General features: G+C 38.6%; 1 protein-coding gene across 1 annotated transcript in view; it reads right to left on the bottom strand.

Moving 5' to 3' along the window:
- LOC126183490 (dedicator of cytokinesis protein 7) overlaps positions 1–16,915 on the bottom strand; it is a 266,895-nt gene that overhangs the window by 164,241 nt on the left and 85,739 nt on the right. Inside the window, exons 9-13 of the mRNA XM_049925523.1 lie at positions 15,182–15,375; positions 6,863–7,043; positions 2,659–2,784; positions 684–822; positions 430–571 (exon numbers count right to left, since the gene is read on the bottom strand). Of these exons, the coding sequence (XP_049781480.1) occupies positions 430–571; positions 684–822; positions 2,659–2,784; positions 6,863–7,043; positions 15,182–15,375 (782 nt within the window). The remainder of the gene's footprint in view (positions 1–429; positions 572–683; positions 823–2,658; positions 2,785–6,862; positions 7,044–15,181; positions 15,376–16,915) is intronic.

Below are 16,915 nucleotides of genomic sequence, written 5' to 3'. Positions count from 1 at the left end.
CAGGCAAAATGGCTCTGAGCACTATAGGACTTAACTTGTGAGGTCATCAGTCCCCTAGAATGTAGAACTACTTAAACCTAACAAACCTAAGGACATCACACACATCCATGCCCGAGGCAGGATTCGAACCTGCAACCGTAGCGGTCGCGCGGTTCCAGACTGTAGCGCCTAGAACCACTCGGCCACCCCAGCAGGCTTTTACAGACAAATTCATATGTAAGATTTTAAAAGGCACTGTAATCTTGATTCTTCCTTAGTTACAATCAGTAACGTAACAGTTACTGAGTGTGCATAAATTACACAGATTGCTTTAGGTGTGACTAAAAACTGTATTTTTGGGAAATTAATTCACAACACACACTACAATCTTGCTGACTGCAGCTTTTATGTCTAATAAATTACACAAATTTCATAAAAAAATAAACTTACTGTGTAGCCTATGGGAGTTTCAACAACCGGTTGTTCAATTTTTCGTTGACAGCTGATATGGTAAAATGTAAAAAGTAAATGATGCTGTGATCCAAGATTGGCTGGAAGTTTCATTTTTATTTCATCATAAAAGTCAGGACACCTGAGAAATTCAAACAACACATTATACATTTCCTCATTACAGGGTGGCTAGACAATGGCATATTGATGAAATGAGAAAATATAAGAGATAATTCCCAAAAGCTCCAACATACTTGTTATGATAACTGACGACCGTATATGCAGCTGACATGAATTCAGGGCATGATGATTTACCAAATATTACAGGTAATGCATGTCGTTCTTCCTCTCCACACATTAACTGAACTTTGACAGCAATATTTCTTGCTGATCCTATAAAAAACAGAGCACACATTAGATTACACAACTACAAAATTATACGTTAACAGACCATCCACAAATTCCTCCTACTATAAAGTCCTTAGATGCCTCTGATTTATGCTTCTTATCCTGTTCTTTTTCATATTAAAATGTGATTCCTCTGGTAATAGCAGCTCTGTGTTTCATAAATCCTTCAGTTATTATGCATATTAATTATTTATGAGTACACAGTAGAGAAGAAAAAAATTCTGAATATTTGCAGACAATAAAATACAGGGGTTTCCAGAAATCTGTAACATATCGTAGGGTGTTTCCTAGAATCAGAACAACACAAAATGTTCCTATGAAAGAAGGTGCGCTAAGTGCTGAGCATGAGCAGCAGTGCATGTATGGCAAAGCCACTGGATGATACCTGAATCTGGTCAAATACATGCCTAGGCATTAAGCAAGTCAAAAAGATGCTTTCATGATCCGTTACTCTACTTCCAGACTGATGTTCTTGCTGATGAGTAATTAAGTGAATTTTGGCCTGTTGTATCTCCTCACAATTTCTTTCTGTCTTCTACCATCCTTGATGATCCTACTTCCCAAATACATAAACTCTTCTATTACTTTTAGAACCTCTCTTCCAAATTTTATTCATGAAAGCTGATACTCTTCTTCAGTACCGCATACCATCACTTTACTCTTTCACTCATTCATTCTCATACCGCACTGATTACAGAAAATCCTTTCCACTGTGATGAGGACCTTCTCCAGATCATCTTGTGCCTCCAGGACCACAGCATACCGTTGCTGTAACACAGCATGTCTATATTCTGCACGTTAATTTTGATTCCCACCTCAGTAGTTTCACAAACTTGGTCAAAAGGCACATGGAGGTTAGTGCTGAATATAAAAGGAAAGAGAACACATCCGTATCTCATACCTTTCCTAATTTTTGCTTCATGTTGAAAATTTCTAATCATGGACATTCTTTCTTATAGAAGCCTAGTATCACCTCCATGTCTTTGCATTTTAGACTTACTTTCTTCAGCACTCTGGACATCTCTTGCCAGATAACATTATCCCCACACATTACTGGATCATACCTTCTGTGTACTGCATGTCATTAATGTTAATGGCCACAGGTGCCACTTATATATTGTGTACCAAGATGTATTAGTTTTGTACTCCATTTGGGTGGTACAGCTGTCTTTCCAAAAACAAATGCATCACCACAGTACATTTCAGTAGGGCTACATGTTACAATACTTCATGCAACACATTTATCTCAGTATCAAAGTATTGCAGGACTCAAGTTTATAGAAACAGATTTCAGTTATGTCCACTCCTACTGCTTGCTTTCTCATTTTGTGTTTGACAACCTGTAACTGCTACCATACCAATCTATATAGATCACAATATTCTTGATTTATTCACACCAAAATAGACTGTTTTGTACATACTGGTGAACTTGAAATGGCACTTAGTTTGTATACCACCTGGACCAAATTTACATTGAAAATCAATTTAAAGCTGAGATTTTCCTAGCACATGAATGTAACTAAAGAGCCACATGCTTGAAAAGTGCAGTGCTGCCAAAAAAGTGTGGTGAATACAGAAACAAAGATTCAAAAATCTTTTGCTGCAGCAAAAGCCAATAGGACAACTTAATGTATAGAAGTCACCTCATCAGATAGGAGGAAAATTTCCCCTCAAGATGGAATATGCCCACAGACCAAGATAGTGTAGATGAATAATAATAATAATAATAATAATAATAATAATAATAATAACAATATGATGACTTTGAAATATTTTTCTTACTGATATTATTCAGCACAGTTATTTAAACAATAATCTTACCTGCTCTGCTTGCAAAATTCAAGTCTTTAGGATACACGTACAGAAGATTTCTGTATGTATAATGAGGAACAAATACTTCTCTAGTAGGAAATTCCAATATTTCTTTTGTTGGCCGACTCATTTCATCTGAAACAGCACAGAAAACAGAAGTTACTAAATACAGAAAATGAACAACACACTTAAGTGATGCAAATTAAAACAATGAAACTACAATTACAAGTACACACTACGAGAAAACAATAATTGTATCAAACTGTGCTGTGGAATTTGGAGTGGAGGGACAAGAAACTTTTCATATTTAACAATTACTTTTCAGTAAATAGACTACAATATTTAAATTGGTTCAAATGGCTCTGAGCACTATGGGACTTAACTTCTAAGGTCATCAGTCCCCTAGAACTTAGAACTACTTAAACCTAACTAACCTAAGGACATCACACACATCCATGCCTGATGCAGGATTCGAACCCGCGACCGTAGTGGTCGCGCGGTTCCAGATTGCAGCGCCTAGAACCACTTGGCCACCCCAACCGGCTATAATATTTATAACACTCTGCATCAACACCTAACTGTTCTCAGTAGTCTATGTTACATCATCTTTCACAAATGGCTCAACAGGTCCAATGATGTACGGTGTTTATGACTTCATATGATGATTCAGCTCAGAAAACTAGTACCCCAGGAACTACTCCTGAATATTGCATCATAGAGATGCCTTCTTGTACAGCACATTCAGATTCCTCACACATTTTCTGTTGGGTAGAGATTAGTTGATGCTGCAGAGCACTGAATGGTATTCATGGCCTGCCAACAGTTTTGCGTGACAGCTGTGCAAGACTGAGCAAGGCATCAGACAAGGTACCTCCGCACAAATTTTGCTGGACATTTGTGCTTAAACAGGGACAGGACTCATCAATGATCACAATGTAATGCCAATTTACATGTGTTCTTGACACCATTATGTAATAGAGAATATTTGCAGATGTTGGTGTGTTTTCGATGTTGCAGGAGGGGAATTAATATAACGGTCAAAGAGAGGATAATGGTCAGTCTTCTATCAACAGCACAGTTCTGGTGTGATGAATGGTTGTTTGCTCTAAATGTAGAAAAATATAAGTACATGCAGATGAGTAGGAAAAATAAACCCATAACGTTCAAATACAGTATTAGTGGCATGCTGTTTGAAACAGTAACATCATTCAGATATTTAGGCATAACATTGCAAAGCAATGTGAGATGGAATGAGCAGGTACGGTCAGTGGTAGGAAAGGTGACTGGTCAACTTCAGTTTATTGAGAGAATTCTAGGAAAATGTAATTCATCTGTAAAGGAGACCACATAAAGAACACTAGGGCAACCCACTCAAGTGCTGCTCATATATTCGGGATCCTTACCAGGTTGAATTAAAGGAAAGTGTTGAAGCAATTCAGAAACACACTGCTAGATTCCTTAGTGATAGGTTCAATCAACATGCAAGTATTACAGAGAAGCTTCATGAATTAAATGAGAATCTCTGGAGGGAAGACAACATTCTTTTCATGAAACACCATTGAGAAAATTTAGAGAACCAGAATTTGCAGCTGACTGTAGAAAGATTCTCCTGCAGCTAACATACATTTCATTTAAGGGCTTCAAAGACAAAATAAGACATTAGCAATCATACTGATGCATACAGATAGTCGTTTTTCCCATTCACCACCTGAGAGTCAAACAGGAAAGAGAATGTCTAATAGTGGTAAATGGTACCCTCCACCATGCACCATTTGGTAGCTTGCAAAGAATTTATGCGGATGTGGCTGTAGATGTAGATACAAATGTAGATGGTTCAGTTTGGGACCAACTGATCTCTCTATTTCCAAGTAATACTTAAGGCATTTTTGTGTATTTGCATGTTCCAGAGACTTCTGCTCAAACAGTGTGTTCTTTATCTCATCCACAGCTTCCAAAATCCTAAAATGGTTACATATATTCAAATATCAGATTATTTTATCAATTCCTCAAACTACAACTGATTTCTGAGTAAGAATGTGTCTTGCAGATCACAATGATAGACTCAATGATAAATAGAAAATTCTAGTTTTGTGAAGCAGACATTGGTGGAAGTAATGAGATAACGTAAGGAACCAAGCAATTGGTAAACTATATAAGAGGTGAAAAGTATTGCTAAAAACTCTATTTGTTATAATAATTATGTAGCAAAGGTTTCACACAGTATGAGCTTGTAGCACTTTTAGTCACTAGAATTCCATATATGTTAAAGTGACTGTGTTATAATTCATTGTCAACTGATTGTACATTGTAATGAGCTCTGAGACCACCGATTTGCTGTTAAATGTATGTTATTCTTATATCCATCAAGGATTGAAGAAGACAACTCACTGAAAAGCAGAAGTGTTGTATTGTCAATAGGGACACACAAAAGCTGGCACCATGCAGGGGCCCAGTCATGTGTATGCACCTGCTTACGTGTATGAGAGCGTGCATGCATGTGTTTTACACAATCTCATCAAGGGATAAATCCAAAAGTCAGTAAGTTTACTTTCTTTTGCATGTGCTTATTGACAACTCAATGCTTCTGCTTTTTGGTGAGTGGTCTTCTTTAATCCTAAGGTATTTACATTTGACAAGAACTTTCCACGACCTTTATTATTATATCCACAATTTTCATATGTTTGTGAAATTTCTTTTGGTATGGCTAAATGCTCCGACGGTGATGATGTTAATGTAAGCACTCTACATTTCGCCATTTTTGTATCTTCTGAATAAATAATGTCCTAGTAACTCACACATCATTTTACCTGCGTTCATGACATTCAGTTGTTACCTGACAATGACCAAAGAAACCTAAAGCTGGTCTTTGAGCTAATAAATATAATTTTGCAGAACATTACGAAATGATTCTTATTTAATATTTTTATCACGTTCTGCAAGGCACCAACTGAAAATTCACTTAATGTTATTATCTTACTTTCATTAACATTCCCGTATTCTACAGAGAAAAGCCTCTGCTGACCAAATTTCAGTTGATACTTTTTGTTCATTGTTGGTCTCTTCAAACTGTTTTGAACTGAATACGCAGGTTTGAAACACATTTTTGTCCTTATTCTCCTTATTGTACAACTGCAAAATCTAAATCATGAGTACTGAAAACTATTTTGTGGGTGAATTTGAGAACAGCAATAATTGAATTTGATACAACAAAATAGCATATTGAAATTTTCTAAAAAACTGATGTTCAGAAACATCAGCTGAACAACACTGTAACTGGTGGATTAATGAGCTGGAAACAGTTTAAATTTCTACCCAATTCCTGCATATGTGTGTCATTGAATAGTGTGTTGTGCTAGTGTTGGATACACAGAAAGATAAACGTTCATTTTCAGCATACTGAAAACTGTAATCTCTCTCTCTCTCTCTCTCTCTCTCTCTCACACACACACACACACACACGCGCACACGCACACTCTCGTAACTCCTTAGTGTACATGACTATGAGACCTGTTGTGTAGTAAGTTTTAACTGCAAGTAATCATGTTGCACATGATCAGTAGTTGTGATGGTGTAGCAGAATGTGGATTACAAGTACTGTATCGGTTCAGTGTCACCCTCCCATCAGCACTGACTCATCCTCAGTAAATCGTTAAATTGTGCCTACTAGTGACAAGCAGTTTTTCTTCTAACCAAAAACTGAATACAAAAATATGAAGTGCTGATAATGTGAGTTCGCATCTACCATGCCGACAAATGGACTGCAGCGAGAAGCACATGTGCACATTACAATGATACTGTGTGATGGTATTTTGATGTATGGTACCCGTGTTGAGATTAGATGTGGGTAGGCCCACAAGATAGAGGTAATGACTATCTCCCATTGTGTTTAATGATAATACATCAGTTTTCAAGTGCACACTCACAGTGACCTTAATTATTGCAAAAAATCTATATTCCACGAGTATAATAGCAGCCCGGAACCTGTTGCAGTATTCCCTGTACCCATACCAATCAGCTTAAACCATTGGGTTATGGTCACATAAATCAACAGGGATGTTTCGGTCTCATACAATGGAATGTAATGATTCTCAATAAATACTACAGATAACTTTTCTCCATACACCATCAGAACTAAAGTGATTATACAGGAAACAAAATAAGTATTTTTCTACAGTGAACTTAATACAAAAAGAAGAACTGCAGTAAAAAATACCTGGAAATGGTTTAAGTTTTGCTAATTCTGGAGTCAGACAGTTTTTTAATTCTTCTGGGCATGGCGAAATATCAAGTTTCAATGTCCCAGGTATTGATTTTAACTTTTTAATAACAGAACATGGTCGTTTCAAATCTTGAAGAAACTTGTAGAGGTCTTCATCCCTCAAGCGATCACTTTCCTTTAACCAAAATTACAATAAATACAGATGACAAAATACATCACAATATAAAAGTAGCTCCTATACTAGTAGATACATGACAGGAAGGCACAACAAATTGCAACAGAGATCAATCAACATCAAAATTGCTCAAATTACAGCAATTTACATGCTGGCCAAATAAAATGACAACTATAGGTATAGTATCTCTACATGACAATTTTTATTGTGTGTGGTGTATGCGCCTATGGTATGGTATTCGCCTTCATTCACATTATGTATGGTGAAAAAACATGAAGGACAGCTGCAATATTCAATATGCCATCATCAAATGAAAGGTGAGTACGCAATTGCATTAAGCTATCTGAAGATGGGTGAATATCTAAAATACTGGGTGATTATAATTACAGTTGAACTTTCAAAATGGTTCAAATGGCTCTGAGCACTATGGGACTTAACATCTAAGGTCATCAGTCCCCTAGAACTTAGAACTACTTAAATCTAACTAACCTAAGGACAGCACACAACACCCAGCCATCACGAGGCAGAGAAAATCCCTGACCCTGCCGGGAATCGAACCCGGGAACCCGGGCGTGGGAAGCGAGAACGCTACCACACGACCACGAGATGCGGGCGTTAAACTTTCAAAACGCTATAGAAGTAACACCACTGGTCAGAATGACGTCAAATTGCAATGGAATATTATCGAAAAAGGGGGAAAATGTATGGCAGAAGAAAAAAGAAAAATATAGTGTGAAAATTGATCAATAGATGACGCTGTATGTGTCAGAATACATAAATGAAAATAACTGTCATGCGCACGACCCACTGAAGTTTGTATACGGCTTTTCCTCCTTTTGCGTTTGCGACGTTTGCCATGACTGTCTCAATGCAGGATTGCGCTCTGCTTATAAAGCTGTATTACAAGACTGATGACTGTGCACATGCTGCTCTGCAGAAGTTCCAGACACTGAAGGGTTTGAAAAATGTGTTGGTCCCATGACTGCCATGGTTCTGGAGAAAGTGATTTGGAAATTCGAAAAGACAGGTTCTTTTGGTGTGCAATCTGGTAGAGGGAGGAAACAAATTTATTCGACATCAGTGGAAGCAGTGGTTACAGCAATGCAGGAGGAGACGAGTGGAGGTGTGCAAATGTGTAGGGCTAGGAGAATTGCCCAAACACTGGATATACCCTTGAGCACGGTCCGTAAAATCCTATGAAACATCCATCTTTGCTATCCATTCAAAACTACCCATGTGCATGAGTTGCTTCCTGTTGACCTGCCAGCAAGAGAGATCTTTGATTTAGAATTTCTTGCTCACATGGAAGTGGACAATGATTGGCCGTGAAAGATTTTGTGGACAGACAAGGCCCACTTCCATCTGACAGGATATGTCAATACACAGAAATGTCGAATATCAACCAGTACCATTTCTCCCTGAAAAGGTCACACACTGTGAGGCGCAGGTTTATGGCATCATTTATCATACGGCCATATTTATTCGAAGAGACGTTTGCGACGTTTGCCATGACTGTCTCAATGCAGGATTGCGCTCTGCTTATAAAGCTGTATTACAAGACTGATGACTGTGCACATGCTGCTCTGCAGAAGTTCCAGACACTGAAGGGTTTGAAAAATGTGTTGGTCCCATGACTGCCATGGTTCTGGAGAAAGTGATTTGGAAATTCGAAAAGACAGGTTCTTTTGGTGTGCAATCTGGTAGAGGGAGGAAACAAATTTATTCGACATCAGTGGAAGCAGTGGTTACAGCAATGCAGGAGGAGACGAGTGGAGGTGTGCAAATGTGTAGGGCTAGGAGAATTGCCCAAACACTGGATATACCCTTGAGCACGGTCCGTAAAATCCTATGAAACATCCATCTTTGCTATCCATTCAAAACTACCCATGTGCATGAGTTGCTTCCTGTTGACCTGCCAGCAAGAGAGACCTTTGATTTAGAATTTCTTGCTCACATGGAAGTGGACAATGATTGGCCGTGAAAGATTTTGTGGACAGACAAGGCCCACTTCCATCTGACAGGATATGTCAATACACAGAAATGTCGAATATGGAAAACGAAAATTCCACACGCAAATCAACCAGTACCATTTCTCCCTGAAAAGGTCACACACTGTGAGGCGCAGGTTTATGGCATCATTTATCATACGGCCATATTTATTCGAAGAGACAGGTGCTTCCGGTCCTGTTACCTGTACCGTCACTGGTATGCGCTACAAGTGTCTTTTGTGCAATCACATCATTCCCGCTCTCCAACAGCATGGATACGTGGATGGGATCATTTTTATGAAAGATGGCACACCTCCATACATTGCAAATCCAGTTAAGCAGCTGCTGAAGCGCCATTTCAGAAATGCTAGAACTATCAGCCGCCATTTCCCTACAGCCTGGCCGTCCTGATCCCCTGATCTTAATCTGTCCAACTTCTGGCTGTGGGGCTATCTGAAAGATAATGTATTCAGTGCTCTGATTGAAAACTTAGCTGCATGGAAGGCATGCATTGTGCGACACATTCTGAACATGACCCTGGAAACTGTTTGATCAGTTGTGCAACACGCTATTTCTTGATTTCAGCTTGTTGCAGGAAACGGTGGACAGCATTTTGAACATGTTTTGCGCCAGTTACAGGGAAATTAATAACCCGATTTGATTTTGATTGGTGCTTTTTATGCAGTTATTGGCCTCAGGACAATTAAAAATTGATGTGATTGATGTTTTTTATGCAGTTTTTGGCCTCACGACAATTAAAAACCAATGTGATTGATGCTTTTTATGCCGTTTTTTTGTCTCAGGACAACTAAAAACAGATTTTTCCCATCCGATGTGATACGACCCTGCTGTGGTGGATGGGCTTCTGTAACTAACAGTATCACATCTGTACACCCATGCACACTGGGTAGTACAATTTGTTTAATGTCAAATGTACACGTTAGGCATTGTTGGATGATTCATTTGTCATTTGTAGTCTACCACTATTAAATTACGATGCTTACAGCACCATCTATTGTTATATTTTGTGACACTCTATTTTTCTTCTGCCACACATTTTCCCCCTTCTCTGATAACATTCCATTGCAATTTGATGATGTTCTGACCATGGTGTTTTTTCTACAGCAGTTTGAAAGTTTAACTTTAATTATAATCACCCTCTACATCATGGCAGAAAGAGTGGCTAGGTACTGTAGTTCATCAAATGATTTAATCCACAGCTGTAGTTCTCAGTCACCATTAGCATGGATAAAATAATAAACATTAGAACTGAATAATTGATCCTCAAGCTCAGAAATGAATGACATAAGTAAACTTTCATTCCTCATCTAAGGACCCACCCAACAAGGTTACCCATATTAAACAGTTGCCAATATTAACAAATTATAATATACTTAACAAGATAAGAAAAATCAGAATTTTTAACTGTTTTCTGTGTTGTTTAACTTTGATGACAAAAAATTAGATTTAAATAACGAACGAGAATGACGTATTCTCAAACCACTTGAGGAGGTTATAAGAACTATGAAGTGTTCCACTTTTGGCCTACAATAAACAAAGGAGATGTGGCTGACAATAGCACAATAGCCCACATACATATGTAAAGAAAATTCAAATTATGTGGCACAGTGAAAATTGAATCATTACAAATGTAACTCAGAAAAACAATTTTGTCATCATAAAGACAATATATCATGCACACACATACATGCACAGATATATGTATTTGGTCAGTGCACAATTTGGTAATAGATTGGACATATGTTGAACACTAAGGTGGAGGTTGCCTGTACAAGGTATTGGACGTCACTTGAAAATGGCTGTGTGTGAGGCCAAAACTGGTTATATACGAGGGGCATTTGAAAAGTCCGTGCAAAGTCAGAGACATGGCATCACCAGTACGTATCGAAGTCATGTTTACTTAGTAACATCTTTGGAAAGAACACACACCAAGTTTCAGCCATATTGGACTATTTCTTTGTGTTTGGCATTCGTGTGAATCAAGGAAGTCGAGTGATTGTCAAAAAAATGGACGAAAAAGAATTTTGTGTGGTGATTAAACATTACTTTATGAAAGGCAAAACGTCTCAGGAGACTAAAGATCAGCTTGATAAACAATACGGTGACTCTGCACCTTCTATTAGAACAGTTTATGAGTGGTTTCAAAATTTTCAAAGTGGCCATATGGAAACAAGTGATGCTGAACATTCTGGATGCCTTGTGTAGGTTATGACTCCACAAATCATTGATAAAATCCATGATATGGTGATGGGTGACAGAAGAGTTAAGGTGTGTGAGATTGCTAGTGCTGTGTGCACCTCGAACGAATGGGAACATAGTATTTTGCATTAACATTTGGATATGAGAAAGCTATCCGCAAGACGGGTTTTGCCATTGCTCACGCTTGACCAAAAAGGGAATCGTGTGAAGTGTTGCAAGAATGGTTTGCAGCTGTTCAGCAAGAATCCACAGAACTTGAAGCATCATTTCATCACTGTAGATACATTACTATACTCCTGAGACCAAATAATAATCTAAACAATGGGTTACCAAGGGAGAATCTGCACCAAAAGAGGCGAAGACCATTCCTTCAGCCGGAAAGGTTATGGCGACTGTCTTTTGGGATTCACAAGGGATAATCCTCATCAACTATCTGGAAAAGGGTAAAACTATTATAGGTGCATATTATTCACCATTACTGGGCTGTTTGAAAACCGAGCTGCAAGAAAAATGCTGGCGATTGGACTGCAAAAAAGTCCTTTTCCATCACACACCTCAGCAGTTGTGGTCACAAAATTAATGGAAATAGGATTCCAACACATTTCACATCCCCCCTATTCTTCAGACTTGGCTCCCTCGGACTACTATTTGTTCCCTAATTTGAAGAAATGGCTGGCAGGCAAAAGATTAAATTCAAACAAGGTGGTGATTGCAGCAACAAATAGCTATTTGGCAGACTTGAACGATTCCTGTTATTCAGAAGGAATCAACAAATTAGAACAATGTTGGACGAAGTGTATAAGTCTAAAAGGAGACTATGTCAAAAAATAAAAAAGGTTTATCCCAAACATGTAAATAGTTTTTATTTTTGCACGGACTTTTCAAATGCCCCTCATACACTAAGTGTACGGGAATATCATTAATATAGTAAGCAAATTAGTTGTGATACAGGATCATCATTACAGATAGCCTGTTGAAATGGAATATAAGAAGAGTCAATCTTGTTAATAATGAATATTAAATGACATATTCTTTTAAGTTTTGTCAATGTACATATAGATACCAAGAATTAACTTACATTCTAAGAAACAGGTCAGTAACTGTAAACAAAGGCAGTGATGAATAGGAAAAAACTAAATTTGGAGTACAATGGGTAAGTGGCCACACTTTTTCTTTTTTTTTTTCTTCTTCTTTTTTTTAAAAAAAAAAAAAACATGCCACCCCTTTTGTGCCACACACAAAGTATTATATTTATGAATGTTACAGCTTTTTTCACAATGTGACTTCTGAAAATGAACTTTTTAAGGGAGTAAAGGTACTGTAAAGCTGTTGTAGGTACATCCATTGTTTAAAGAACTTTTTACATGAGGTTTTGGTGTAGGCAATGTGTATTATCCTTATTACATGCATCTGTGCAACAAACACTTGTATTTTCAACTTCATATTAAACCAGAATATGAACCAAAAGACACTAATGAATGAAAATAGGAACTGTAAGTCAACTTTTTGACATGACAAATCCCTCAGATATAGTTGGGAAAAAAAACTGGAAAGCCAAAGCAGCATCCCCTTGCTTCAAATTGTTAGCATATACCATATTAAAACTGAGACATGTAAAAAAAGGAAGATGAAATATGGCCTTAAAAGTTAAATCTGGAGGGCACTCCTGCATTAAGTTAGTCAAACATGAAATAGTCCTGTACCTCTTAAGAAACCGAGATGGAGATCTACTCCAAACTTAGTGTACAATTTTGAAATGAACCATATCAGTTAATAATAGACAGCCCTTTACATGGATTCCAAAAGCTCATGTTGGTCATGGTCGATTACAGAAATAACACTCTGTCAGTGGGCAGCAATGGTATGGTGTGCAAATATCTATCATGTGGCTGTTGTCTGATAGGTTCGCCAATCACAAAGCATTGCCACTACATGCTAAGTGGCAACTCATTGACCTTGGTGCAGAAGTGTGGACTAACCCTGATCCTAAAGCCTTCAATAGCCCGCCTAATTCCCACAAGGTGCACCACGTAAAATATTTTTAAATAGGTGGGTCCTGCAGTCCCACACATCATGGTGGAGCTTCAACATGGGGAGACTGCTGATACTGCAGATATTATGACTGCACTAAAATGCCAGTTCCTACATATAATATTAGCTGGGTGGTCTGAGATGCCAATGCAACAACTATGTCATAGGGAGAGAGGTGTTATCATTCTAGTGACCACACACAACTAAGTAACAAAGTGTAAGCCAGATGCAAGAATAACTATTCAGTATCCTGATGCTACAAAATACACCAGCCAGAGCACCTGAAATGTAAAGTTGGGACATCACCAAGCATTCAGGAAAGCTTGCCAGATAGGAAAAGCAGGCCAAGTGATGTCACTTGCCCCATGGTAGCATAATGAACATGGGCCTGTCTTGCATAAATACTACACATTTCCAGAGGAAGTATCCCAGTTTGCAGCCGACCAGACTGGAGGAGGGACCTATGTCAGTCTTCCAATTGCTCATCCAGCTGTCTGTAAGATCCTATGGAACAGCAAATCCCATCGTGGGAGTTCCAGATGCTGTAAGATGCAGTGCCACCATAGATGCCGAGTCTGATCACTGGGTCACTGGGTCACTTGAGGGTCCTACTACAGGCGCCTTCAATCCTGATGGTCTCCAGTTCCTGTGTGGGCATGAGCAGCCACTCTTCCATCATTGTGGGGCAGTGCAGTCTCAGCTGCCCACTTTGTGAGGCCAGTGTCCTTATGACGAGAATGGTGCTGACGCCACTGACTCAGGCACCATCACAGCGGCTGCGGGTCAAGCTCTGGTCAGCACATACCTCGGTGGACACCTGTTGCTGGCGCACCTGCCAGCACTAGCTGCCTGGAATGTCAATACATCACCAATTGTATTTTATGGACAATAAATGTTTGATGTCTTAGCATTGTTCTACTAGTGCCCTGTGCTCAGCACCTAATAGGCATCAATCTACTCCACACTGCAACCAACGAGAGTAGAGAGCCCACACCCAGCGTTGACAGCCCACTTCATTGAGTACTGTAATGCTCCAAAATGGTATACCCATTCTTTTGGGAAGGCTTTCAGATGAAGAACGGGAAACCAATTCATTCCCACTAAAATAACTGAAGCAGCCGGTGCCCCAGAAGTTTACCACTAATGACCATCTTGCTCATCGCCAAGATTCCCTTTTGCACATAATTAAACTCAATAAAGACTTGTACATTGTCACGGTTGAAGTGATCCAGCTAAATAAACCTCTCTCCCTGACACACATTTCACCACTGTGTTGTATAGTGCTCACTGAACATGCACAGAACTTGGGGTAATAGAGAACAGCCATTTTTCCCTTGATTCATTAATGAGTGGAACAGGAAAGCAAATGAGTAACAGTAGTACAAGAAACCGCCACCGTGCACTGTATAGTGTGGAGTATGTACGCGAATGTAGATAATAGAGGACTGGTGGTGATGAACAGTGAACAGCTCAATCATTTCAACTGTTACAAATTACCTTTTTATATACTATTTTTGAAAATAATCAATCACTCATTAATTTCCAGAATACTTTGCAAACATTTCATTACCATCCTTATTTCTTTAGAGAGAGAAACTGAGGTGGTGGATGTGGGGTGAAGGGGCAGGGGGAGGTAGAAAAGGTGGAGGAGGGGATTATAAATACAGCACAAACCATTCTCCCGCATTCCTGCACTCACTCTCTCTCTCTCTCTCTCTCTCTCTCTCTCTCTCTCTCTCTCTCTCTCTCTCTCTCTCACACACACACACACACACACACACACACACACACACACACACACACACACACACACACAAATCACTTACATTGGTTTTCAATACACTGAACACCAATAACAGTACTTCCTTAGTTCTGACCTAAAAAGTATTTGATACTGACCTGCTTAAAAAAATTAGACACAGTAATGGTGACTGGACGAAAAGTATCAAGATTGGAACCAAAGTCATCAGGAGACCAACTACGACGCTTTTCCAAGTTGCTGCGCCTTTCTAATGATCCTCTTCTTGTTAAAGACCCCATATCACTTGCACGTTTTCTGAACTGGTCAAAGCTATTGCTGCTAGATTTTCGGTCTGTAGAAAAAAAAATCACAATTCTTTTGCATGCTGTCTTAAGTAAGCCAAAAGACTTAACAGAATAGAGAAGTGTAGCTCTCAGTTAACAAAACAAGAACTTTTCCCCTCCTTGGAAAGTGATCATATCATGCAGTGTCATTAGCACGTCATTTCACACGATTTTGATCTGCTGTTAGTGTCTCAGAGAACAGCTTGATCAATAATTTATAATGACGAGAGGCATTAATTGATCTAATGTTACACATCACTGATGTTGAAATCAGGTGAAAATATTTGTCAGTAGTGACAAACTGTCACATAATTCTCGACAAGAAAGGAAACAGAAAAGCACTGAAAATAAACACTCTGCAGCACCTTTTGCATGTATTTTTATTTTCCTGTTTTCCTTTATTTTGTCTTTTTCCATTCAACTACTAAAAATGTACATTGTTTTTGTACCACACGAGACAGAAAATGTATCCTAGCAAAATCTAACAAGAATGTGATGCTTTTGGATTGGCACTCACATCAGTTCCCAAGTTTATCATTTTATCAAAGTTATCAGACATTGGCTATGTGTCACAGCTGGGAGTAAACAATACAAATGTGGAGTTGAAATAATGAATCTAAACCAAATAGTTTGCACTACACATAAGCTGAAACAATTTTCCAAAATTTTATGATATGCATAGTCTCTTTTCTTAGCAGCTTCATCTTCAGAACTTCAGTTAACCACTGAAGGACAGCCTTTGCTGTGTCAATATGAAAATACTCCTATATATAAAATTATAGTAAATTTTAATAAAAAAAACTCGTAAAATTATGGAAAAAATACATAAAGGATTTTAAGTATGTTTCATTTAATTGATAATGTTGCTCCTCCTCCTTTGCCAGTTAGATCACAACAAAGCTTTTTACACTAATTTACTGATATGCATACTGAAATGTTGCAAGTGATCAATTCTCATCATTCCCCATTGCCACTGCAAAATGTGTGTATTACTTAATGGGCTGTGGCTTCAGCTGTATTATATACTGAGGTGACAAAACTCATGGGATAGCAATATGCACATATACAGGTGCCGGTAGTATTGTGTACACCAGTTATAACAGGGCAATCCATTGGTGGAGCTGTCATTTGTACTCAGATGATTCACATGAAAAGGTTTTCAACATGATTACAGCCACATGATGAGGATTAACAGACTTTGAACAGAGAATGGTTATCTGAACCAGATGCATGGGACATTCAATTTCAGAAATCATTACAGAATTCAATATTCCGAGATCCACAGTGTCAACATTGTGCCAAGAGAACCAAATTTCAGGCATTACCTCTCATTAAGGATAATGCAATGGCCAATGGCCTTCACTTAACAACTGAGAGCAAAGGCATTTGCTTATGGTAACAGCACAACATTGCTTGCAGCGCCTCTCCTGGGCTTGTGGCCATATCGGTTGGACCTACACGACTGGAAAACCTTGGTCTGGTCAGATAAGTCCCGATTTCACTTGGTAAGAGCTGATCGTAGGGGCCGAGTGTGGCACAGACCACATG

The sequence above is a fragment of the Schistocerca cancellata genome, chromosome 4, assembly GCF_023864275.1.
Source record: "Schistocerca cancellata isolate TAMUIC-IGC-003103 chromosome 4, iqSchCanc2.1, whole genome shotgun sequence".
Classification (NCBI taxonomy): Eukaryota; Metazoa; Arthropoda; class Insecta; order Orthoptera; family Acrididae; genus Schistocerca; species Schistocerca cancellata.
The sequence above is the reverse complement of the archived record's forward strand: the minus strand, read 5'-3'. Positions and strand labels throughout refer to the sequence as shown.